Raw genomic sequence first — 26,154 nt, forward strand, 5'->3', positions numbered from 1 at the left:
GCAGGAATACTACCAGTCACAAACGTGGTGATGGCAGAATCCAAGCCATCAGGATAGTGGACTTCACTGACCCACCACGGATGCAGCGAACTTCCATCAGGCATGGAAACAAGACAATACACAATAATACATAAAAATAACGGCTCAACTAACGGATAAATATATATTAGCAAGTCTGCATATATATTTATCAAGAAACTAGCTAAAGCACAAGTAATAAGGTCGCATTGAACTACAATAACAGATCTATTACAGAGTAACAAAGTGCCCAGCAGACCAGCGTACTGACCGCTATGTCGGGCAGAGTCTGAAATGGGAGGCAGACTTTTATGCCGGCATCAGCCAATGGATGCAGGTATGCAAATTTCCACACAGCTGAATGGTAATCATTCAATCCTGAGCTGGCTTGATTACCATTTGCTAGCTGAAAGACTATCATAACAAATGCAAGCAGTACTATGCAACAACATGCATGTAGGAAATCCAGGGCTATCTGGCTGCAGCTCAACTGCAGCAAACCATAGGAGGAATCCTGACAGCATCCTGAACTGCTCTGAACTGCAGAGTGATTGCAAATGACAATAAGACTCACTGCGAATGTGCAACCGAATCCTCCGAGGGACAGTTAGTGATAATATATGCTCTGTACAGCGCTGTGTAAGATGTTGGCGCTATATAAATACTAAATAATAATAATAGAGAAAGCAAGGGAATTCAAGAAGAATGTCTACTTTTGCTTTATTGGCTATTCAAAAGCTTTTGACTTTGTAGATCATGATAGACTGTGGCAGATGCTCAATGAAATGGGGATACCAGGTCATCTCATTTGTCATTTGAAGAATCTATGCAAACCGGGAAGCAACAGTTGGAACTGAGTATGTAAAAACGGACTGGTTCACAATTGGTAAAGGAGTGCGACAAGGCTGTATATTGTCACCTTAATTATTTAACTTGTGTGCCGAATATGTAATATGGAAAGATGGTTTGGATGAGTCACATGCTAGAATTAAAATAGCTGGCAGGAATATTAACAATCTAAGATATGCCGATGATGCCACTCACATGGCTGAAACTGAGAAAGAATTGAAGCTGAAACTAAGGAAGAAATGAAGAGCCTAGTCATGAATGTCAAACGAGAAAGTGCTAAAGCTGGTCTACTGCTTCACATCAAGAAAACTAAAGTCATGTCATCTGCTACAATGAACCATCTAAAAATAGATGGGGAAAAAGTAGAAGTTGTAACAGATTTCATCTTTCTGGGATCTTAAGTTGGTGACCGCAGCCTTGAGACCCCTTTCATACTTACTGCGCCGCAGTACTCGCCTCCGCCACATCTTCTCGCAGTGGCCATTGAGGTCTATGAGACATGACACAATACCCATGGTATGACTCGATGCGACGGAAGAGGCCCGGCCAACGCAGAGGCTGCAGCGCATTGTCACACAGTGTGCGCGGTAGGGGAAGCAATGGAAGTTAATGGCAATGCAAACATTAATTTGTTTTCCCCACCAGCAGTGTGGTGAGCATGTGCAAATGGGGAAATGCAGGTGACGTGTTTCCTGTCTGGCAGTGTGCACCTGACTGAGGAGTAAGACTTGTTGGGGGTCACTCCAATTTCCTTGTCGGCGCAGAACGCTGCATAACAACTGCATGTAATGGTGTGCTATGCGGTAGGCACTTATGCCATGCGCAAATCTCACCGCACATTGGTGTTTAGGGGGGAGGGGTAGTAAATGGTGGCAGGGATTGTGTTTTTCGGGAGGGGGGGGGGGAAGGGGTGGTGGATGCTGGTGGGGACTGCGGAAGGGATTGTGTTTTGGGGGTAGGGATGGTGGAGGGACCCTGGCAGGGACTGTGTTGGGGGGTAGGGTGATGGGGATTTAAAGGGACTTAGAGGGAGCATGTTCTATGGACAAGGGAGGAAGTTGTTCCAGTATTTTCACGTTTTGGTTTATTGTATGTACATTAAAGGAGTCATCAGGCAAAAAAAAAAGGAGTTTCACTTACCTGTGGCTTCTACCTGCCCCATGCAGCCATCCTGTGCCCTCTTAGTCACTGACTGCTGCTCTGGTCCCCCTCTGTCAGCTCGTTTAGTTTTTGCCGACCTCGAGGTCGGCGGGCCGCATTGCGTACATTTTTACGCATTCCCGCTGGTGCAGGAACATTAACGCATACATTTTTACGCATTAGCGGTTCAACGCGTCGAACCTACTAGCGAGAATGCGTAAAAATGTACGCAATGCGGCCCACCAACCCCAAGGTCAGCAAAAACGAAACGAGCTGATGGAGGGGGACCAGAGCAGCAGTGAGTGACTACGAGGGCACAGGATGGCTGCATGGGGCTGGTAGAAGCCCCAGGTAAGTGAAACTTTTTTTTTTTACTTTTATACAGAAGCTGTTGGTGTAAGTTGCATATCAGCCCCCAGCAATGTAAGTGAATGCGTATAGTATTGTTACTGTATTTTATGAGGTCACTGAAGAATAACACAGCGTGGACTCCTGTGAAGTTATGCAAAAGAGTATTATTACCTCCTGCCCAGCCACGGAGACATTTCCTGTGTATTTCATCAGCTGAGGATTCCTGCAGCTTGCAGCAGCCATCAGTCACACAGGACATGGATCTTGTGACCGGCAGGTGTGTCTCTGAGTTGTGATGACATCACTGCCCCACATAGCAAGTCACTTTCCATGTAAGGAAACAGTTGTGCATTGTTTATAAACACCAGGCCTCCTGCCAACAGAGCAATTACAGACACAATTTCTGTCACATGACAGCACAGTAGTTCTATTGTCACTTCTGTCACCGAATGTAGGTGATGAGATAGATGTCTCCATCATGCAGCAAGTTAAAGGGTTTCTCCACTCAGAAATCCTGCATTAGCGTTCACTAGATGGTTTCTTTTATCTCTGCACTTCTGCTGTGTTTTTACTGCTCACTATTTCTGGCCACAAACATACCATCTGTACAGTAACAAGATCAGAAATCTGTGGTGGCCACTTCCACTGCCCATAGACCAGGCATGGGCAAACTTGGCCCTCCAGCTGTTAAGGAACTTCAAGTCCCACAATGCATTGCAGGAGTCTGACAGCCACAGTCATGACTCATAAAGACAAGACAAGACAAGACAAATAACATTTATATCGCGCTTTTCTCCTGGCGGACTCAAAGCACCAGAGCAGCAGCCACTAGGGCGCGCTCTATAGGCAGTAGCAGTGTTAGGGAGACTTGCCTAAGGTCTCCTACTGAATAGGTGCTGGCTTACTGAACAGGCAGAGCCAAGATTCGAACCCTGGTCTCCTGTGTCAGAGGCAGAGCCCTTAACCATTACACCATCCAGCATTGTGGGACTTGTAGTCCCGTAACAGCTGGAGGGCAGTGTTTGCCCATGCCTACCATAGACAATAGATGGAAGCTACCTAGCAGCAGCAGACAACTATTGAGATGGCCACCTTCAGGCTGCCCAGAGACAATAGATGGAAGCAACCTGACAGCAGCAGACAACTGCTATGGTGACCACCTTTTGGCTATCCATAGACAATATATAGAAGCCATATAGAAGCCACCTGGCAGCAGCAGACACCTTCAGGTTGCCCGTAGACAATATATGGAAGATACCTGGCAGCAGCAGACAACCGCTATGGTGGCCACCTTCAGGTTGCCCCTAGACAATATATGGAAGATATCTGGCAGTAGCAGACAACAACTGTGGTGGCCACCTTCTGGCTGTCCATAGACAATATATGGAATCCACTTGGCAGCAGCAGACAACCACTGTGGTGGCCGCCTTCAGGTTGCCCATAGACAATAGATGGAAGCCACCTGGCAGCAGCAGGCAACAACTGTGGTGGCTACCTTCTGGTTACCCATAGACAATAGATGTAGGCCAACTGGTAGCAGAATCAGACATCTGTGGTGGTCACCTTCTGGCTGCCCCTAAACAATAGATGGAAGCCACCTTGCAGCACCTAGCAACAACTGAGGTGGCCACCTTCTGGCTGTCCATTGACTATAGATCGAAGAAAGCTGGTAGCAGCATCAGATATCTGTGGTGGCCACCTTCTGGCTTACTATAGGCAATAGATGGAAGCCACCTGGCAGCAGTAGGTGACAACTGTGATGGCCATCTTCTGGCTGGCCGTAGACAATAAATGGAAGCCACCTGGCAGCAGCTGACAACTGTGGTGGCCATCTCGTGGCTGCCCATTCAAGATTCAAGCACTTTATTGTCATTGTGTAATACAACAAAACCCCATGACAACCCCACGGTGCATATAGGGAACATAGTGATAGTAATAAAGATAGAAAGAGAAGAAATTATACAAGTATGCCAGATATTACAGATATTTAAACAATTTGTACACAGTGTTAATTATTTTAGACCTCATCACCTTTATGGCGGATGGAAAAAAGCTGGTTTTCAGTCTGTTTGTGAGCGGATTGATCTAAAATATTTACCTAATGGCAGGAGCTCAAACAAGGTTTTTCCAGGGTGAGTGTTGTCCTTTATAATGTTTTTATAATGTTTTTGGCTATATATATAAAAGTTCCAGTGATGGTAGTTTAGTGCCGCTAATGACTTCTGCTGTTTTAACAACTCGCTGCAGGGCTTCTCCCATAAACAATAGATGGAAGCCACCTGGCAGCAGTAGGCAACAACTGTGGTGGCCACCTTCTGGCTGCCCATAGACAATGGATGGAAGCCACCTGGCAGCAGCAGACAACTCTGGTGGGCACCTTTTGGCTGCCCATAGGCAATAGATGGAAACCACCTGGCAGCAGCAGACAACTCTGGTGGGCACCTTTTGGCTGCCCATAGGCAATAGATGGAAGCCACCTAGGAGTAGCAAACAATTCTGGTGGCCACCTTCTGGCTTCCCAATGACAATGGATGGAAGCCACCAAGCAGTAGACAATTCTGGTGGTCACCTTTTTGCTGCCCATAGACAATAGATGGAAGCCACTTGGCAGCAGACAACCACTGTAGTGGCCACCTTCAGTTTACCTTGGAAAATGTTGTTGGGAGATTCAAACATAGAGATGATGGCGCTATAAATGTAAAGTGTTTGAGCTACATATATCATATATACCGTAAGTACTGGTGATTTGTGCTATACATGCCTGTGAAGATGTTTTGAATGATGCACAGGCAGAGGTGACTTTGTACAGTATATACATTAAGTTACTGGGCAATGTTTTGTAGCAGATCTTTACCTATGAATAGCGCGTGATATGTCAGCATGCATCAGCAAATTCCAGTATAGAATGAAAAGAAGACGTCACAGCCAGGCATCGTACGGTTCGTATAGTTCACTATCTCAGACAAACATAAGCTAGGACTGGTCATATAAAGGGGTTATCAGCGGGCTATCGGAATTCAGAAGAAATGCTGCGAGTGTGGATGAGACGGGGCAGGCTTTCATGCTCGCCAATTCCATACATAAATAAATGCATTAATCTATGTAAATACTTTACATTTCCTCGGCTGAAGGAATTGTTTCTGATCATTTTGGCCAGAAATCTGAAATGTGTGAAGGTGTCTCCCACCATAGCAGGCTTTCCTTCAGAAGATCTTCCTCACCGAACCTCTATTATGCCTGCAGTAACGTTCTTTCTATGCCCCCCACAGACAGCGCAGTGACAGGACAGCAGCCATCTTGCGTGTACAAACAGCTCAGTGACAAGACAGCAGCCATCTTATGTGTAGAGACAGGTCAGTGACAATACAGCAGCAATCTTATGAGTACAGACAGCTCAGTGACCGCACAGTGGCCATCTTGTGTGTACAAACAACTCAGTGACAAGACAGCAGGCATCTTACTGAATGTGTAGAAACAGCTCAGCAACAGGACAGTGACCATCTTGTGTGTAGAGGCAGGTCAGTGACAGGACAGTGACCATCTTGTGTGTAGAGGCAGGTCAGTGACAGGACAGTGGCCATCTTGTGTGTACAGACAGCTCAGTGATAGGACAGTTGCCATCTTGTGTATACAGACAGCTCAGTGACAGGACAGCAGCCATCTTATGTGTACATGCAGGTCAGTGACAGAACAGTGGCCATCTTGTGTGTACAGACGGCTCAGTGACAGGACAGCAGGCATCTTGTGTATACAGGCAGGTCAGTGACAGGACAGGGGCCATCTTGTGTGTACAAACAGCTCAGTGTCAGGACAGCAGCCACCTTGTGTATACAGACAGCTCAGTGACAGGACAGTGGCCATCTTGTGTGTACTGACAGCTCAGTGACAGGACAGCAGCCATATTGTGCTGAGCTCAGTGACAGGATATAAGCCATCTTGTGTGTAGAGAGCTCAGTGACAGGACAGTGGCCATCTTGTGTGTACAGACAGCTCAGTGACAGGACAGCAGCCATCTTGTGTATACAAACAGCTTAGTGACAGGGCAGCCGCCAACTTGTGTACAGACAGCTCAGTGACAGGACAGTGGCCATCTTGTGTGTACTAACAGCTCAGTGACAGGACAGCAGCCATATTGTGCTGAGCTCAGTGACAGAATAGAAGCCATCTTGTGTGTAGAGAGCTCAGTGACAGGACAACAGCCATCTTGTGTATACAGACAGCTTAGTGACAGGGCAGCCGCCATCTTGTTTACAGACAGCTCAGTGACAGGACAGCAGCCATCTGGTGTGTACAGACAGGTTAGTGACAGGACAGTGGCCATCTTTTGTGCACAGACAGCTTAGTGATCTCTCCGGCTGAACACTCAGGCCGTGACTGATCCGGGCAGGCCTGCCACGTCTTGTGCCGGGCTGGAATGTAGCCGCGTCTCAGGGGATTAGGAAAGCAATGAAGGGATCAGTCAGGACTGAAGCAGCCGCTATACACAATCCAGTACAATACACGAGGAGCAGAATTGTCTCATTATTAAACCAAATTAATCTTGGTATTATCCAGCAATGGAAGCCACACAACAGCTGGGGGGTCAGGCTGCAGGTAGCTACATATTTCAGGCGGGGGGGGGGCACAATACAGCAGCTGGGGGAATCACACCTTGACTCCGCTCCTTATCCGGCGTGTCACAATCCTGAGCAGAGCAGCATGTGACAATCAAAAGTGCATGTAACATCAACAGCAATACCAGACACAGCAATTATTATTATTTAGTATTTATATAGAGCCGATATCTTCTGCAGCGCTGTTCTGTGTATATTATCTTGTCACTTAACTGTCCCTCAGAGGGGCTCACAATCTAATCCTACCATAGTCATATGTCTATGGATAGATCCTGTAGCATGGATTGTAGTCTAGGACCAATTTTAAGGGGAAACCAATTAACTTATCTGTATGTTTTTGGACGGAAACCGAAGTGCCCGGAGGAAACCCACACAGACACAGAAATAACATACAAACTCCGTGTAGATGGTGCCCTGGCTAGGATTAGATCTGAGGACCCAGCGCTGCAAGGCAAGAGCACTAACCACTACACCACCGTGCTGCCCAGCTCACACAAAAAAACGATACTATACTCAGCTGACCACTCATCGGGGTCTTACTGCTGGAGATAATATATCTCCATGGCTCTAAAACATGAAGTGAGGATGCAGACAGCCATAGAATAGGAGGCACGGATCTGCGCAGCTCTGATCATGTGCGTAGCCTGGGAGTTCTAATTGATTGGGATTTAAACTTCAGAACTCAAATCTCTGCTGTGGTGAAATCATCCTATTTTCACCTGAAGAACATTGCAAAAATCAAGCACCTCATACCCCCAGAAGATCTGCCAACCTTAGTCCACACCTTCATCACATCCCGACTGGACTACTGCAATGCTCTCTACACTGGCCTTCCAAAAAAGGTCTTGTACCGCCTACAGCTGATACAGAATACTGCTGCGAGACTGCTAACTAACCAACCCCGTCACTGCCACATAACGCCAGTCCTGCATTCCCTTCACTGGCTACCTATAGAATGGAGGGTCCTATTCAAGATCGGCCTACTGACATTTAAATCCCTGAATAATTTAGGCCCTGGATACATGAAAGATATGTTGCAGCTGCGTAGCAATCCCCGCATTCTCAGATCAACAGGTTCTAATAATCTCAAACAATAGCTGCGCACAAGAACATCAGCAAACTGTATTCCACACTCCAGGTGGTAGACGTCACTCCTCCTACTCAGGGTCAGCCAAATTGCTCTGCTTCAGTGAGATACCACCACCACACCCCAAGCAGTGGCCACTCACCGTTAGTAGAGACCCTCAGTTAGATGGGTCCACAGCGCTTGTGGGGTCATCTGGCCGCCCCCTGCCCTTTGAAAGGAAGATCGCCTCCTCACCACTTTCTGTGTCAAATGCTGGTTCTTTCACCTCAAAAGACATATACCAGAGCTCCCATAGCGTAAAATTGTATAAAAATTTTATTAATAAAAAGATTGCACACTTACAGACACATCCAGGGTATATTCGCATAGAGTTTTTGTGGGCTCCACCCCAAACGTTGGCCACCGGACAGGCTGTAGAGCGCTGTTTCTAATGCCCTCCCCTCTGCGTCCACGTTCTCCTAATTGGATGGTGATAAAGCCGCGTGTACTTGACCGGTTTCGTCGCTCTAGGAGTCTAGAGCGACGAAACCGGTCAAGTACACGCGGCTTTATCACCATCCAAGGGGGAGAACGTGGACGCAGAGGGGAGGGCATTAGAAACAGCGCTCTACAGCCTGCCCGGTGGCCAACGTTTGGGGTGGAGCCCACAAAAACTCTATGCGAATATACCCTGGATGTGTCTGTAAGTGTGCAATCTTTTTATTAATAAAATTTTTATACAATTTTACGCTATGGGAGCTCTGGTATATGTCTTTTGAGGTGAAAGAACCAGCATTTGACACAGAAAGTGGTGAGGAGGCGATCTTCCTTTCAAAGGGCAGGGGGCGGCCAGATGACCCCACAAGCGCTGTGGACCCATCTAACTGAGGGTCTCTACTAACGGTGAGTGGCCACTGCTTGGGGTGTGGTGGTGGTATCTCACTGAAGCGGAGCAATTTGGCTGACCCTGAGTAGGAGGAGTGACGTCTACCACCTGGAGTGTGGAATACAGTTTGCTGATGTTCTTGTGCGCAGCTATTGTTTGAGACGTTATTGATTTCTAGTGTATACAGCAGCGCACCACCGAAAGGAATTACACCCTACATAGATATTAGCGCAGTTTTTTGAAATTTTAGGTTCTAATAATCTAGTCATACCCAGAGTCTACTTGGAAACTTTTGGTCCCAGAGCCTTCTGTCATGCTGCCACTACGTTTTGGAACTCCTTACCTCAACAGATCAGGACAGCTCCATCCCTGGACGTGTTTAAATCCAGACTGAAAACCCACCTGTTCAGTCTGGCATTTGCAGAAATATAACTTTTGTTGTGTGAATACTTCATCCTACTAATTACTGAATCTGAGAGAGCCTAAGCGCTTTGAGTCCTATGGGAGAAAAGCGCTATAGAAATGTTATTGTATTGTATTATTGTATAAAGAAGCTGAACTGAGGCTGCACAATGATGTAAACACAGGATGCAGCAGGTGATTTGTATACAGCACATCCTCTCATTGCAGAAACTCCTGTGTGCATTTCACAGAATCCAGGAAACATCCTCACAAAATGCCATCCATGCCACATCACGCATGTACTATGTTCTCTAGATACCGTTATGTCCTGATATGACCCAGGCGATGGCTGCCGTGACCACAGGAAAGAACAGGAGATGATGCTAAAGGATCAAGTATACTATATTACCTAAAGTACTGGGACTCCCTTCCCAATCACTGAATTCAGGTGTTCCCATCAATCCCAAACCGACATTTGTGAAAGAATGAGTCACTGATTCCAGCATGGTACCTGTACAATAATGTGATAGGATGCCACCTGTGTAATATCTTTATAGGTAGCTCTGTATATCCTCATTCGTTTAGTTGACTCCAACTCTTTGTGACCATATGTACTTCTGCATGCCAGATGTGTCTGACAATCACTGCTTTCAGCTGTTGCATAGGCATGTTCATAGCTTCGCATATGCTGTCTATCCATCTTAGCCTCTACCATCCTCTACTTCTTTTTCCCCTCATTTTTCCCAAGCATTGAGGATTCTTCCAAAGAATCCGGTCTTATTATGTGTCCAAAGTATTTACGTTTTAATAGTATAGTAAAGTGCTGGTTATCCAGGAACTCAACTAACCAGTAGTCTCAATCAACCAGCACAAATTGCCGGAAGTACTCACAATGGTGAATGCCAACTTCTTAGGCTATTTGTGGGCTCTGCTGTGCTTGAAGACTGGGTTCCATAGCTCCCCCAAGTTTCATCAACTTTTAATTACTGTCTTTTGACATTGAATACAGAGTTCATGGTATGTACAGTATATAGAGTGGGGTATTGTACTGTATTGGCTAGGCCTAGTTTTAACATTGAGTCTCAAGCAACCAGAAAGCACACGTATCCGGCATCAGCGAATCTCTAGCGTTGCCGGATAACCAGGATTCGTCTGTAGTATAAACCTTTCTAGTGCACACTCTGGCCCTATTTCTTTAAGTATTCAATGATTTGATCTTCTGGCAATCCTGGGAACTCTCAGGTTGGTCCCACTCAAAGCCTGTATAGGGTCAGGCTGAGTGAGATTTGAATGTTTTTTATGGCGGTCGGCCATCTTTTTGGGGCCTGCGCCCGGGAGCGTGGGGGACAGGATGATGCCCGGTGGATGATCGGTATTCCAGGCCGACCTCCTCCCCCTCCGAGCTGTCCCCCCCCCCCCCCCGATCCGCTGCTCTGCGGGGGGTTTTCCGACGGCTGGAGAGGAGATCTGCCCTGAGGGGACCGATTCCGGCGGCCATTTTCTTGTGGCCTTGGTTTGGTGCGCCGCCACCTTGGCTTGGGCAGGAAACCACAAGCCTTGTCCGGTTTCCCTGACTTGGCGCCGGGAGGTTTGGGAGAGCGAAGGGTAGCGAATGACAGGGGGCCCTGCTGGCTTCTACCTGCCTTCTCCTTGCTACTACGTCGGGTCACCGCGGAGCGGGGCACGCTGTGGAGACTCCCGCCGGCCGCAGCCTGACCCCCCGCCTGGCTGCTGGACTGTCCCCGGCCGCCACAGCTGCTCGCCTGACCCCCCTGGACTATGGGGTTTTCCGGAGCCCAGGATGTTGCTACCTGAACGGGCACCAGGCCAGAGGCCTCTGATCCATCCTTTTTTCTCTGCCTGGCTGTGGACCTCGCCGGGCTGAAACGTGGTGGGGGCCTCCTGGATCTACGTGAGGTCTGATCGGAGGAGGGGGAGGAAGGTAAGCACGAAAGCTGGGCCCTGGCCCAGCCCTCACTTTGCTCAGCCGGCAGGGACCTCAGCCTGTCCAGGAGAGTTTGGATGGGGCTATCCATCCCTAGGGTTGGTATAATTGTTGGTGGGAGGCCAGGATATGGAAGGTGTGATGAGAGGATATTGTCGGGGTGGGGACAGTTGAAGGGAGGGTGCTGAGGGAAGGGACTCAGGCCTTGGGGTATATTTAGGGGAAGGGTGTGCGGTTCACTCACCAGGCCTATGCTCCAGCGCTGAGGGATCAGAGTTTGCTGTATCCTATGTGGATCAGAAAGGAGGAAGCCTCCCTTGATCCAGCTGTCCTATAGTGCCTGGGGGGTTACCCAGACACTCCACCTATACTTAACACCTGAGGCCCAATTGTGCCTATTCAGTTTGTCCCCAGGGCCCGCCCGGTCATGCCCTTTTTCGCCCCAGCTGTGCTTCAGCTCTCAGGTTACTATCTTACTTTCAGCTTCAATTCTTCCTCAGTTTCAGACATGTGAGTGGTATTATCGGCATATCTCAGGTTGTTAATATTCCTACCAGCTATTTTAATTTCAGCATGTGACTCATCCATATCAGCATGTGACTTTCCACATTACATATTAGGCATATAGGTTAAATAACGAAGGAGACACTCCTTTGCCAGTCAGTTATTACATACTCAGTTCTAACTGTTGCTTCTTGGTTTGCATAGATTCCTCAAATGACAAAAGAGATGGCCTGGTACCCCCATTTCCATGAAAATCTGCCACAGTCTATCTTGGTCTACGCCAGCCTTTCTCAACCTTTTTACCCTGGAGGAACCCTGCAAATAACTTTTGGCTCTCAAGGAACCCCTGCAAACAATGTATTGTTCTTGAGGAACCCCTGCATTTATTTTTCAGGAGGCATGGTCTTTAAAAGTAGGTGAGGCTGTTAATCTCACTGCCTTCTATTACACTGACACTCATTATACTGTGCTCATTATTATTCTGCCCCCAATTTAGTGCTTCTCTTTTACAGTACCCCCATTATAATGTGCTCCATAATTATACTTCCCTCACCATGGGTTAAAATTCCAAGGAACCCCTGCAGAGTACTGAAGGAACCCTTGAGGTTGAGAAAGCCTGGTCTACGCAGTCAAAAGTTTTGATTAATCAATAAAGCAGAAGTAGGCATTCTTCTTGAACTCCCCTGCTTTCTCTATTATTCATTGAATGCTGGCAGTATGGTCCTGTGTGCTTCACCCTCTTCTACAACCAGCTTGCACATCTGGCAGTTCTCGCTCCATATATTGCTGCAGCCTGGCTTGTAGAATTCTCAGCATTAGCTTGCTAGAATGTGAGATAAGTGCAATTCTTCAATAATTTGAGCACTTTTTGGCATTTCCTTTTTGGGATTGGGATGGAAACTGACCTTTTCCAATCCAGTCGTCACTCTTGAGTTTTCCATATTTGATGGCAATGGCATGATAGGATGCCACTTGTGCAATAACGTAATAGGATGCCATCTGTGCAATAACGTAATAGGATGCCACTTGTGCAATAACGTAATAGGATGCCATCTGTGCAATAACGTAATAGGATGCCACCTGTGCAATAACGTAATAGGAAGCCATCTGTGCAATAACATGATAGGATGCCACCTGTGCAATAACGTAATAGGATGCCATCTGTGCAATAAGGTAATAGGATTCCATCTGTGCAATAACATGATAGGATGCCATCTGTGCAATAACATGATAGGATGCCATCTGTGCAATAACGTGATATGATGCCACCTATGCAATAACGTGATAGGATACCACCTGTGCAATAACGTAATAGGATGCCATCTGTGCAATAATGTGATAGGATGCCATCTGTGCAATAACATGATAGGATGCCGTCTGTGCAATAACGTGATATGATGCCACCTATGCAATAACGTGATAGGATACCACCTGTGCAATAACGTAATAGGATGCCGTCTGTGCAATAATGTGATAGGATGCCACCTGTGCAATAAGATTATAGGATTGCACCTTTGCAATAACTAATTTCCCTGTGCAATAACGTGATAGGATGCCATCGGTGCAATAACGTAATAGGATGCCACTTGTGCAATAACGTAATAGGATGCCATCTGTGCAATAACGTAATAGGATGCCACCTGTGCAATAACGTAATAGGATGCCATCTGTGCAATAACATGATAGGATGCCACCTGTGCAATAACGTAATAGGATGCCATCTGTGCAATAAGGTAATAGGATTCCATCTGTGCAATAACATGATAGGATGCCATCTGTGCAATAACATGATAGGATGCCATCTGTGCAATAACATGATAGGATGCCGTCTGTGCAATAACGTGATATGATGCCACCTATGCAATAACGTGATAGGATACCACCTGTGCAATAACGTAATAGGATGCCGTCTGTGCAATAATGTGATAGGATGCCACCTGTGCAATAAGATTATAGGATTGCACCTTTGCAATAACTAATTTCCCCGTGCAATAACGTGATAGGATGCCATCGGTGCAATAACATAATAGGATGCCGTCTGTGCAATAACGTGATAGGATGCAACCTGTGCAATAAGATTATAGGATTGCACCTTTGCAATAACTAATTTCTCTGTGCAATAACGTGATAGGATGCCATCGGTGCAATAATGTTGTTGGATGCCACTTGTGCAATATCGTTATAGAACACCACCAGTACAATTACCTGATAGGATGCCACTTGTGCAATTACGTGATAGGATTACACCTGTGCAATAACATCATAGGTTGCCTCCTGTGCAATTACATGACAGGATGCCATCTGTGCAATAAGGTGATAGGAAACCACCTGGGCAATAATGTGATAGGATTACACCTGCGCAATAACGTGACAGGATGCCCCTTATGCAATAACGTGATAGCATGCAACCTGTGCAATAACCTCATAGGATTACACCTGTGCAATAACTAATGCCGCCTGTGCAATAACTTAATAGGGTGCCACCTGTGCTATTAGTCCATTCATGTAGAAATTTGTAACCACAAATGCCACATAAAGTAGCAGAGTAGGGTGAGCTTATACTGAGGAGCTCATAGCACGGGATTCAACAACTTTCCACAGTCAGCAGCTATTGACCTCCAAACGTCATTTGGCCTTCAGATTAGCTGCAGAACAGTGTGTAAAAAATCTTTGTGGAATGGGTTTCCATGGCCAATCGGCTGCATCCAAGCCTTACTTTACCTAGTGCAATGTAAAGTGTAATGTAAGGCACGCCACCACTGGACTCTAGAGTAGCAAGATGTGATCTCTGGAGTGACCAATCACACTTCTCTGGAAAATCAAATGGACAAATCTAGGTTTTAGGGGATGCCAGGAGTACTGTACATTCCTGACTGCATTGTGCCAAGTGTAAAGTGTGGTGGAGGGGGATTATGGTGTGTAGTTGTTTGTTAGGGGACTGGGCTTGGCCCCTCAGCTCCAGTGAAAGGAACTCTGAATGCTTCAGGATATCAAGTCATTTTGGACAATTTCATGCTCCTAACTTTGTGGGAACATTTGGGGATGGCCCTTTCCTGTCCTGACATGACTGCGACCTACAGCACAACACCAAGACCATGGATAATGACTGATGACTGGCTGCACAGAGACCTGACCTCACTCTGATAGGATACCTCTGGGAGGAATTGTGAGTGGCGTGGATGGAGACTGTAAGCCAGAGCTTCTCATCCAACATCCCCTCCTGACCTCACAAATACTCTTCAGGAAGAATGGTCACACATTCTAATACACACTTCTCAACCTGCTGGAGAGCTTCCCAGGAGAGCTGAAGCATTTATAGCTGCAAAGGGTGGGAAAACACGATACTAAAGCCTAGGAAGTGAACCAAGCACCATTTTAGCACCTAGGGCAGTGATTGCTAACCTTGGCACTCTAGCTGTGGCAAAACTACAAATCCCACCATGCCTCTGCCTCCCCGAGTTATGCTTAGAGCTGTCAGAGTATTGCAATGCCTCATGGGACTTGTAGTTCCACCACAGCTGGAGTGCCAAAGTCAGCCATCACTTACCTATGGTATCTTAATAGCACATTAAACATGCATGCCAATGTAGCTTAGTTTTTTCTTTAAACTTACATTTTATTTCTTCTTTTTACACGTGTAAGTTTAGCAGAGGCCTTTATTATCCTACTTTCCATGCCTGCCCAACTGCAGAAATTTCAGGCAGATAAGGACTGCTGTAAAGCTTTCCTCAGCAAGGAAAGGGTGGGGGGGGGACCGGTCACTATGCGTGAAACAGTTTACAGAAGTCACAGATGCTATTTTCACACCTTTCCTGTGGATAAATAATGGGCAGCTAGAGGAGGAGGGGGGAACGTGACAGATACAGTCTACTTTATCTTACCTGCTCTACAAACAACACTAAATCCAGGCTGTGACCACCAGCAAGTAGCAGGATATACTGCTCTATAATCCCACTGTACACACACACTGACACACACAGTACACAGATCCACACACTGTACACACACATACTGTACACAAATCCACACACTGTACACACACATACTGTACACAAATCCACACACTGTACACAAATAAATAAATATATACACACACACACACACACACACACACACACACACACACACACACACACACACACACACACACACACACACACACACACACACTGTACATAGATAAACACACACACACACATATATATATATATATGTGTATGTATGTATATATACAGTGATGTGAAAAACTATTTGCCCTCTTCCGGATTGCTTATTCTTTTGCATGTTTGTCACACTTAAATGTTTCTGCTCATCAAAAACCGTTAACTATTAGTCAAAGATAACATAATTGAACACAAAATGCAGTTTTAAATGATGGTTTTTATTATTTAGTGAGAAAAAAACTCAAAACCTACATGGCCCTGTGTGAAAAAGAAATTGCCCCCTGAACCTAATAACTGGTTGGGCCACTCTTAGCAGCAATAACTGCAATCAAGCGTTTGCGATAACTTGCAACGAGTCTTTTACAGCGCTCTGGAGGAATTCTGGCCCACTCATCTTAGCAGAATTGTTGTAATTCAGCTTTATTTGAGGGTTTTTTAGCATGAACCCGCCTTTTTAAGGTCATGCAACAACACCTCATTAGGATTCAGGTTAGGACTTTGACTAGGCCACTCCAAAGTCTTCATTTTGTTTTTCTTCAGCCATTCAGAGGTGGATTTGCTGGTGTGTTTTGGGTCATTGTCCTGCTGCAGCACCCAAGATCGCTTCAGCTTGAGTTGACGGACAGATGGCCGGACATTCTCCTTCAGGATTTTTTGATAGACAGTAGAATTCATGGTTCCATCTATCACAGCAAGCCTTCCAGGTCATGAAGCAGCAAAACAACCCCAGACCATCACACTACCACCACCATGTTTTACTGTTGGTATGATGTTCTTTTGCTGAAATGCTGTGTTACTTCTACGCCAGATGTAACGGGACAGGCACCTTCCAAAAAGTTCAACTTTTGTCTCGTCGGTCCACAAGGTATTTTCCCAAAAGTCTTGGCAATCATTGAGATGTTTTTTTAGCAAAATCGAGACAAGCCTTAATGTTCTTTTTGCTTAAAAGTGGTTTGCGCCTTGGATATCTTCCATGCAGGCCGTTTTTGCCCAGTCTCTTTCTTATGGTGGAGTCGTGAACACTGACCTTAATTGAGGCAATTGAGGCCTGCAGTTCTTTAGATGTTGTCCTGGGGTCTTTTGTGGCCTCTTGGATGAGTTTTCTCTGCGCTCTTGGGGTAATTTTGGTTGGCCGGCCACTCCTGGGAAGGTTCATCACTGTTCCATGTTTTCGCCATTTGTGGATAATGGCTCTCCCTGTAGTTCGCTGGAGTCCCAAAGCTTTAGAAATGGCTTTATAACGTTTACCAGACTGATAGATCTCAATTACTTTTGTTCTCATTTGTTCCTGAATTTCTTTGGATCTAGCTTTTGAGGTGCTTTTGGTATACTTCTCTGTGTCAGATAGCTCCTATTTAAGTGATTTCTTGATTGAAACAGGTGTGGCACTAATCAGGCCTGGGGGTGACTACAGAAATTGAACTCAGGTGTGATAAACCACAGTTAAGTTATTTTTTAACAAGGGGGGGGCAATCACTTTTTCACACAGGGCCATGTAGATTTGGAGTTTTTTTTTTCTCACTAAATAATAAAAAACATCATTTAAAACTGCATTTTGTGTTCAATCATGTTATCTTTCACTAATAGTTAACAGTTTTTAATGAGCAGAAACGTTTAAGTGTGACAAACATGCAAAAGAATAAGAAATCAGGAAGGGGGCAAATAGCTTTTCACATCACTGTATATATATATATATATATATATATATATATATATATATATATATATATATACACACACACACACACACTGTACACAGATAAATACATATACACACAAAGGACACAGCTCACACTTCTGTCACATCATCTCTTTCCTAGGAAGCCAGGATGGCTGTAACCGCTGAGTGTAAGGATGAGTCACCTCCTCCAAGACATGCAGTGTCTGTCAGCCTCCTCCTCTCCAGCCCTGCTACCTGCTGTCTGTCACATACACACTCCCATACTCCATCACTGCCAGCACAAGGGGGCTTTCATGTCACCACACGAAATTCTCTACATCCCTGACATCAACAATTACCAGTGCCAAGCTCACACCACCAGCAGCAAGGATCCTATTCATTGTGCTCAGTATACACAGGAGTACACGGCTGTACTAAGTAAACCTATACACAGGAGGACCTGGCTGTACTCAGTACACCAATACACATGAGAACACTGCTGTATTCAGTACACCTTTGCACAGGAGGAAATGGCTGTACTTAGTACACCTATACACATGAGGACCCTGCTGTGCTCGGTACACCTATACACAGGAGGACCTGGCTTTATTCAATACACCTATACACAGGAAGACATGGCTGTACTTAGTACACCTATACACAGGAAGACACGGCTGTACTTAGTACACCTATACACAGGAAGACACGAAGGTATTCAGTACACCTATACACATGAGGACACTGCTGTACTTAGTGCACCTATACACAAAAGGACATGGCTGTACTTAGTACCAGGGCTGTGGAGTCAGTACAAAAATCCACCGACTCCTCAGTTTAGGATTCCACCGACTTTGACTCCGACTCCTCTAATTTGCATATTACAAACTTGTTGATTGAAAGTATGTAACATGAAATTCGTCTCTTAACTGCCAACGCTTAGGAATTTTAAAAGACAACTGAAGTGAGAAGGATATGGAGACTGCCATATTTATTCCCTTTAGACTAAAACTAGTCCTTGGTAAGAGTACTTGTAAAAGGTACAGACCAGAACAAAGAACATCTATCAGGCCCTAGGCAATGTAATTGTGGGTACATGTAAGAGTGATGTGAGAGTGATGTGCAGGTACTCAGCAAGGGGAATAAGGAGATTCTTCCTCTATTACACATTCTTCATGTACAATCTGACCCAGGTTTATGGGTGATAGACAACACCTCTGTGTTCAATGTGCACAACATTCTCAGTGGACTCCCTGCAGCTCTGTGGAGAGTGCATATGTAGAGTATAGTACTACTGTGTAACAAAGTACACCTTAGACAGATGAAATTAAAGTTGTATACATACCTGGGGCTTCCTCCAGCCCCCTTCAGGCTAATCAGTCCCTCATTGTCCTCCTCCACCACCTGGATCTTCTGCTATGAGTCCAGGTACATGAGCCAGTATGCACACACTCCGCCGCCGGGAGCGTACTACACCTGAGCAGCACTGTTGCGCAGGTGCAGAACGCTCCTGGCAGTGGAAGAGGCATGCGGCCGAACTGAGCTGACTGGCTGAATTACCAGGACTCAGAGCAGAAGATCCGGGTGGTGGAGGAGGACAATGAGGGACTGATTAGCCTGAAGGGGGCTGGAGGAAGTCCCAGGTATATATAAAACTTTTCTTTTCATCCTTCTCAGGTACCATTTAATTCGTAGTCACCAAACCAAATTTTAACAACGTATCAAATTATTTGATTTCATGAGCAAAGTACATTTGCATAAATCAGAATCAACGCAGAATTATTTCCATCTCATTGACCATCTCTTATTAGTGACACGACTACACATCAGGCTTTATACTTACAGCATAGATGTTATTTAGGATATATAAGAGATTTCTGTGTACACATCATATATACAGTCACGATCAGATCAGGGACTGCTTCATTGAAGCATCACAAGTAACTAATTTTGATTGGTTTATTTCATTTTTGTGGACTTAGCACAGCTATTACTGTATGTATAAATTATTTATGATGACTGTTATCTGAGAAATAGAACATTTTATCATATTTTCTATTTTAATTACAGTTTAAATTCATTAGGAGTCGGAGTCGGTGCATTTTCCGACTCCAGGCACCCAAAATTGCCCCGACTCCGACTCCACGACTCCGACTCCACAGCCCTGCTTAGTACACCTATACACAGGAGGACACGGCTACACTCAGTACACCTATACACAGGAGGACACTGCTGTACTTACTTAGTACACCTATACACAGGACAGGGCTGTAGTCAGTACACCTATACACAGGATGACACGGCTACACTCAGTACACCTATTCACAGGATGACACGGCTACACTCAGTACACCTATACACAGGATGACACGGCTACACTCAGTACACCTATACACAGGAGGACACTGCTGTACTTAGTACACCTATACACAGGATGACACGGCTACACTCAGTACACCTATACACAGGACACTGCTGTACTTACTTAGTACACCTATACACAGAAGGACACGGCTGTACTTAGTACACCAATACACAGGAGGACACGGCTACACTCTGCACACCTACTGTATACACAGGAGGACACTGCTGTACTTAGTACACCTATACAGAGGAGGACACGGCTGTACTTAGTACACTTATACACAGAAGGACATGGCTTTACTTAGTACACCTATACACAGGAGGACACGGCTGTAGTCAGCACACTAATACACAGGACATGGCTATGATCCCCTAGCTGTCTCCTGACACAGGCTGTGATCCCCCAGCTATCTTCTGACACAGGCTGTATTCTTCCAGCTACAGTTAAGTCCATGAATATTTTGTCAGAGGTGACTTTTTTCTAGTTTTGGTTCTGTACATTACCACAATGAATGTTAAATGAAGCAACTCAGATGCAGGTGAAGTGCAGACTTTCAGCTTTAATTCAGTGGGGTGACAAAATGATTGCATAAAAATGTGAGGCAACTAAAGCATGTTTAACACAATCCCTTCATTTCAGGGGGCCAAAAGTAATTGAACAAATTAAATTACTGTAAATAAAATAATTTCTAATACTTCATAGAGAACCCTTTCCTGGCAATGGCAGCTTGAAGTCTTGAACTCATGGATATCACCAGATGCTGGGTTTCCTGCCTTTTAATGCTCTGCCAGAACTTACTGCAGTGGCTATCAGTTGCTGTTTCTTTGTGGGCCTTTCTGTCCAAAGTTTAGTCTTCAACAAGTGAAATGTGTGCTCAATTGGGTTAAGATCAGGTGACTGACTTGACCATTTAAGAATTTTCCACTTCTTTGCTTTGCTTTAATATAAACATTAGTGTACCAGTGCCACTGTCAGCCAACAGGCAACATGCAGTCAAAAAAGCTCTCCATGCTAGTGAAAGAAACTATCATTAAAGAGGCACTACAGCGAAAAACTGTAAAATGTAAAATATGTGCAAACATATAAAAATAAAAAGTACATTTCTTCCAGAGTAAAATGAGCCATAATTTACTATTCTCCTATAATACTGTCACTTACAGTAGGTAGTAGAAATCTGAAAGATGTGACAGGTTTTGGACTAGTCCATTTCTTATTAGGGGATTCTCAGCAAGGTTTTTATTCTTTATAAAGATATTCCCTAAAAAGGATCTAAACAATGATGCTGGCCAGCTTCCCTGCTCCCTACACAGTTTTTTGGCAGTTGGACAGAGCAACTGCCATTCACTAACTGCTTTTGAAAAAAAAAATATCCCTGAGAATCCCCTATAAAGAGATAAAGACTAGTCCAAAACCTGTCACTTCTGTCAGATTTCAACTGCCTACTGTAAGTGACAGCAACATAGGAGAAAAGTAATAATTTATGGCTCATTTTACTCTGGAAAAAATGTACTTCTTATTTGTATATGTTTGCACATATTTTAAATTTTACAGTTTTTTGCTGTAGTGCCCCATTAAGTTGCAGGTAAAAAAAACCCATCTGAGAAATTGCTACAATATTACAAGTGGCAAAATCTACAGTTTGCTACATCCTGAGATGGTGTGAGAGGTCCAGGCCCACCTGCACTCCCCTCCAGGTATCGCATGTTGGCCTTGGGGCCCCGGCCAGTGAGAGAGGTCCGGGGCCCCTGGCCATAGTGCGAACCAATCGTGTTTTTATACATCCTGAGAAAGAAAGTAAGCACTGCTGAACTCAGCAACGCAAAAACACCTGGACGTCCGTGGAACACAAAAGTGGTAGAAAATCAAAGAATAATTTCCATGGTAAAGAGAAACCCCTTGAAAACAGCCAAGTGAACAACACTATCCACGGGGTAGGCAGGGCTGTGGAGTCGAGGAGCCAGAGCCGGGGCAATTTTGGGTACCTGGAGTCGGAGTCGTTGATTTCATAATCTGAGGAGTCGGAAGTCGGAGTCGGATGATTTTTGTACAAAATCCACAGCCCTGTTAAGTATTAGACTAAGAAGTCGGAGCCATTTTGGGTACCCGGAGTCATAGACGTGGTTTTATAAACTGAGGAGTCGGAGTTGGAGTCGGAAGATTTTTGTATTGATATCGAAATCTACCATGAAGGGAAGAATGCATGAACGCACTGTAAATACAGAGGATGTACTGCAAGGTTCCAGCCACTCATAAGCCTCAAGGATTATTATGGCTCTGTACAAATTAACAAGCTGACACATCATTGCATTCCAGCGGTTCTGGAGGTGTGTTTAGCTTCTAAGGGTACAATGGTTAATTTGCATATATTCAGCAGTGTTGCTCTGGGAGACATCTCAAGCTCACTCCAACCTGAATTATCGCAAATTCTTTCTGTTTTAGGAAAGCAAACTTTTGTTTTTCATAAGCCTCAAGAATAGAAAGGCTAAATTGGACTTTGCTAAAGAGCATCTAAAAAAGCCAGCATGGTTCTGGAAACATATTCTTTGAACAGATGAAACCAAGATCAACCTCTACCAGAATCATGGCAAGAAAAAAGTATGGATGAGGCATGGAACCGCTCATTATTCAAAGCATACCGCATAATCTGTAAAACAGACATCTTCTGACGCAGGCTGTGATCCCCCAGCTATTTCCTGACACAGGCTGTGATTCCCCCAGCTATCTCGGACACAGGCTGTGATTCCCCCAGCTATCTTCTGACACAGGCTGTGATTTCCAAGCTATCTTCTTACACAGGCTGTGATCCCCCAGCTATCTCCTGACACAGGCTGTAATATCCTAGCTATCCCCTGGCATACATAGGCTGTAATCTTCTTTCAGCTATGTCCTGACACAGGCTGTGATTCCCCAGCTATCTCCTGACAGAGGCTGTGAGACCCCAGCTATTTCCTGACACAGGCTGTGATTCCCCAGCTATCTCCTGACACAGGCTGTGATCCCCCAGCTATCTCCTGACAGAGGCTGTGATCCCCCAGCTATGTCCTGACACAGGCTGTGACCCCTCAGCTATCTCCTGACAGAGGCTGTGATCCCCCAGCTATCTCCTGACACAGGCTGTGAGCCCCCAGCTATCTCCTGACACAGGCTGTGAGCCCTCAGCTATATCCTGGCACAGCATGGTATGGACCTTTAGGGCTGGTTCAGACACCCATCTGAATCAACCGCCCAGCGTCTAGTCCAAGTGCTTTTCTGCAAGCATGCAGAAAAGCATTTGACGGCTTTCGGCAGCAATTCCCAGCGATCAATGTTTTTAACTGTGCAGGGGACACAGAAGTGCGGCACTAAAGGACCCTGGAACAACCAGACCTTGTTGCTTGCAGACGATGGAAAAAATAGGGACAAAATGCTGCAAAAAATGGCGGTAAACGATGTGCAATGTGTTTGTGTGAATCGACCGTTAGTTGTACCGCACAAGGGAAGTGTTTTAGGTAAACACTGTACAGTGTTTATTTAATTTTGCATCTGTAGATTCATTTCTGCATCCATATTTGAGAAGGATTTTTCTATTTGTGATTATTACCTTTAGACATTTTAATTAATTAATTTATTATTATTTTTTTACATGATTTTGTGTTTGAAACATTTATTATAGTCAAAACGTATACTAGACCCTTGCTTAAAGGATAAAAGTGATAGCTGTGCTGCATTGTGTGGGGGGTAAAAGGTACATACTGGCCACTCCTCCTGCCCCCCTCCGTCTGCCCCCATTAGTCTAATATACATGCCGGTGTCCGGGCGTCACATGATTAGCATGTGACGCTTGGTTTAGTGGAGCGCACATGCAGCACACAGAAGACGGAGGTGTCTGCGTGCTTCTGAGCAGCTAACTATGCACCGGCCAGAAGTGAAGACAGAAAGACATACTGCGCACATAGGGCGCAGTATGTCTGGAACTAAGGTCAAGCAAGTCGTACGGACACCGGCATGTATATTACACTAACGGCGGCAGACGGAGGGGGGAAGGAGGAGTGGCCGGTATGTACCTTTTACCCCCCACACACTGCAGCTATCACTTTTACCAGAACCTTTCGGTTCTGGTATCCTTTAACATATTTCAGTAAGTTGCAGGCAAAAATTTCATGAAAATTAATTGAACCACTTTCTTGCACAGAAATCCAGCAGAAATTAAACTCCAGGGAGGTTAAGGTGCATACACACCAGTAGTATAGGGACCCTTTGGGTGGCATCGCTGGGCTGGCCAGAACAGACGCATTTAAGCTATGTAGCTGTTGCTATGGGTGGGCAGAGGGATGACGGAGGGGTGCATAAGATGATGTCATCGGTGAGGCAACGGTGTGAACAATGAAGTTGGCCGTCGGTGGGGTGAGTTGATCCGCTTAGCGGGTCGCTCGTGGGTTAGGGGTCAGGGGCTGCCATACACATGCTTGATTATCGGCTGAGGTGGTCGCTATTAGCTACCTAAGCCGACTTTAGTCAAGCATGTGTACAAACCTTTGCAGAGGGTACTCCTTATCTAAGCTCCTTACCTGCATACGGTGGAGACACCTGGGAGACAGAAATCTGCGTACATGGAGTTTTATCGCTCGGTCATTTTGGCGCAAGGTGAGGTCACCCTACGGCCGCTGAAATTTCGGGCGGCATTTATCACTATTCCCCCTCCGAGTCGTAGCACTCGCTGGCACCCAAATTACACTGCTGCGCGGTCATAGACATAATAACATTATGTCTATGGTGGCGCTCGGTTCAGGCACAGCGCGGGGAAGAGCGCACACCGAAATGAGCGCAGAAATCTTAATGGTTAATAGGAGATTAAATACTTAATTTAGTTATTACAATGTCAAGCTTTAATTTTGGGGTTCTTTTGTTGTTATTCTGTCTCTCAGAGCTACAACAAACTTATCATTACAATTATAGACTTGTCATTCTTTGGTCAGAGGATAAATGAGCAAAATCAGCAAGGGATCAAATACTTCTGTACCTCACTGTACATACTATACTCTGATAGGTTCCTCTTAAGATATGTGAAAGGTCTATTCATGTGTTACAGTTATACAGATTCCATAGAAGCATGCGAGACCTTGGAGGACCCCTGTATGAGGGGTGTGAGACCCCGGCAGACCCCTGTATGGGGAGTGTGAGACCCCGGAAGCCCCCCTTGTATGAAGAGTGTGACACCCTGGCAGACCGCTGTGTGAAGCAGTGAATAGTATACTATCCGATATACAGCTGAATATACATCCTGTATAAAGAGTGTGTCTGATGATGCAGTGCACAAGAATGGAGGGATGGGACATGGGCACAGACACACTCTCAGCCAATCAGGACTCAGTTATACCCTCACACCTCCCTCCTCTGAATACACCCCTCTGTATAAGACGACTAGGAGCCGGTAGCAGCTCAGACATACAACACAGAATAGAGAATAGAACTTGGATACAAAGTATCGGGATTAGTGACGTCACAGCATGGAGTCTGGAGGCAAGGTGAGCTCCTTTATGTCACCTGTATAACGTGTGTTCCCTCCTCTACCCCTATTGGAGGGTCTGCAGGGATCTGGATGACCTTCCTGGTGGTAGAGAGGCTGCAAGTTCTACCTTGTGTGTGACTATCTTTATGTACCTTTCCGAGTCTCTGTATCTTGTTACTGGGGGCTGGGTGACCCCCTGAGTTTCTGTATCATGTTATTGGGGACTGGGTGACCCCCTGAGTTACTGAATCTTATTATTGGGGGCTGGGCAACCCCCTGAGTTACTGTATCTTGTTATTGTGGGGATGAGCGACCCCCTGAGTTTCTGTATCCTATTATTGGGGGCTCGGTGACCCCATGAGTTCTGTATCCTGTTGTTAAGGACTGGGTGACCCCCCCTTGACTTTCTGTATCCCATTATTGAGGACTGGGTTATCCTTGGATGCATATATTGCTATGTGTGACTGGGGGATGGGTGACCCCTGGGTGTATACACTTCTCTGTGCTTCTGTGAAGTTTTAAAAGGCACAGGGTGCCCCCCCTCCCCTGCTGCTATTTGTGGTGGGGGGCACAGAGTGGCTGTGTGGATAGGAGTTCTGGTTCACTGTGAGTTTGCCAGGTAACTCTGGATAGGTTTAGGCTTTGTGATGCTGACTCCAGTAATCATTCATAGTGCATGAAGTTGTAGATGTGTGTCCAGGCAGTGT

The 26,154-nt window shown here is 45.5% G+C and overlaps 2 protein-coding genes and 1 long non-coding RNA gene across 6 annotated transcripts in view; 1 reads left to right on the forward strand and 2 right to left on the reverse strand.

The window, feature by feature from the left end:
* The window catches only part of LOC137521832 (uncharacterized), a 59,109-nt gene extending 37,856 nt beyond the window's left edge, over positions 1-21,253 (reverse strand). Inside the window, exon 1 of the long non-coding RNA XR_011022219.1 lies at positions 21,118-21,253. This is a non-coding gene — a long non-coding RNA (uncharacterized lncRNA). The remainder of the gene's footprint in view (positions 1-21,117) is intronic.
* The window catches only part of PHC2 (polyhomeotic homolog 2), a 317,874-nt gene that overhangs the window by 225,993 nt on the left and 65,727 nt on the right, over positions 1-26,154 (reverse strand). The window lies entirely within an intron of this gene.
* The window catches only part of SLC2A1 (solute carrier family 2 member 1), a 171,997-nt gene that overhangs the window by 107,232 nt on the left and 38,611 nt on the right, over positions 1-26,154 (forward strand). Inside the window, exon 1 of one of the 2 annotated variants that reach the window (XM_068241616.1) lies at positions 25,359-25,463. The exons of the other annotated variant lie outside the window; for it this stretch is intronic. Within the exon in view, the coding sequence (XP_068097717.1) occupies positions 25,446-25,463 (18 nt within the window). The 5' untranslated portion in view covers positions 25,359-25,445. Of the gene's footprint in view, positions 1-25,358; positions 25,464-26,154 lie in introns of those variants that run through there. 2 annotated transcript variants of the gene reach the window in all.

Source organism: Hyperolius riggenbachi, chromosome 6 (assembly GCF_040937935.1).
Source record: "Hyperolius riggenbachi isolate aHypRig1 chromosome 6, aHypRig1.pri, whole genome shotgun sequence".
In the NCBI taxonomy this organism is placed as follows: domain Eukaryota; kingdom Metazoa; phylum Chordata; class Amphibia; order Anura; family Hyperoliidae; genus Hyperolius; species Hyperolius riggenbachi.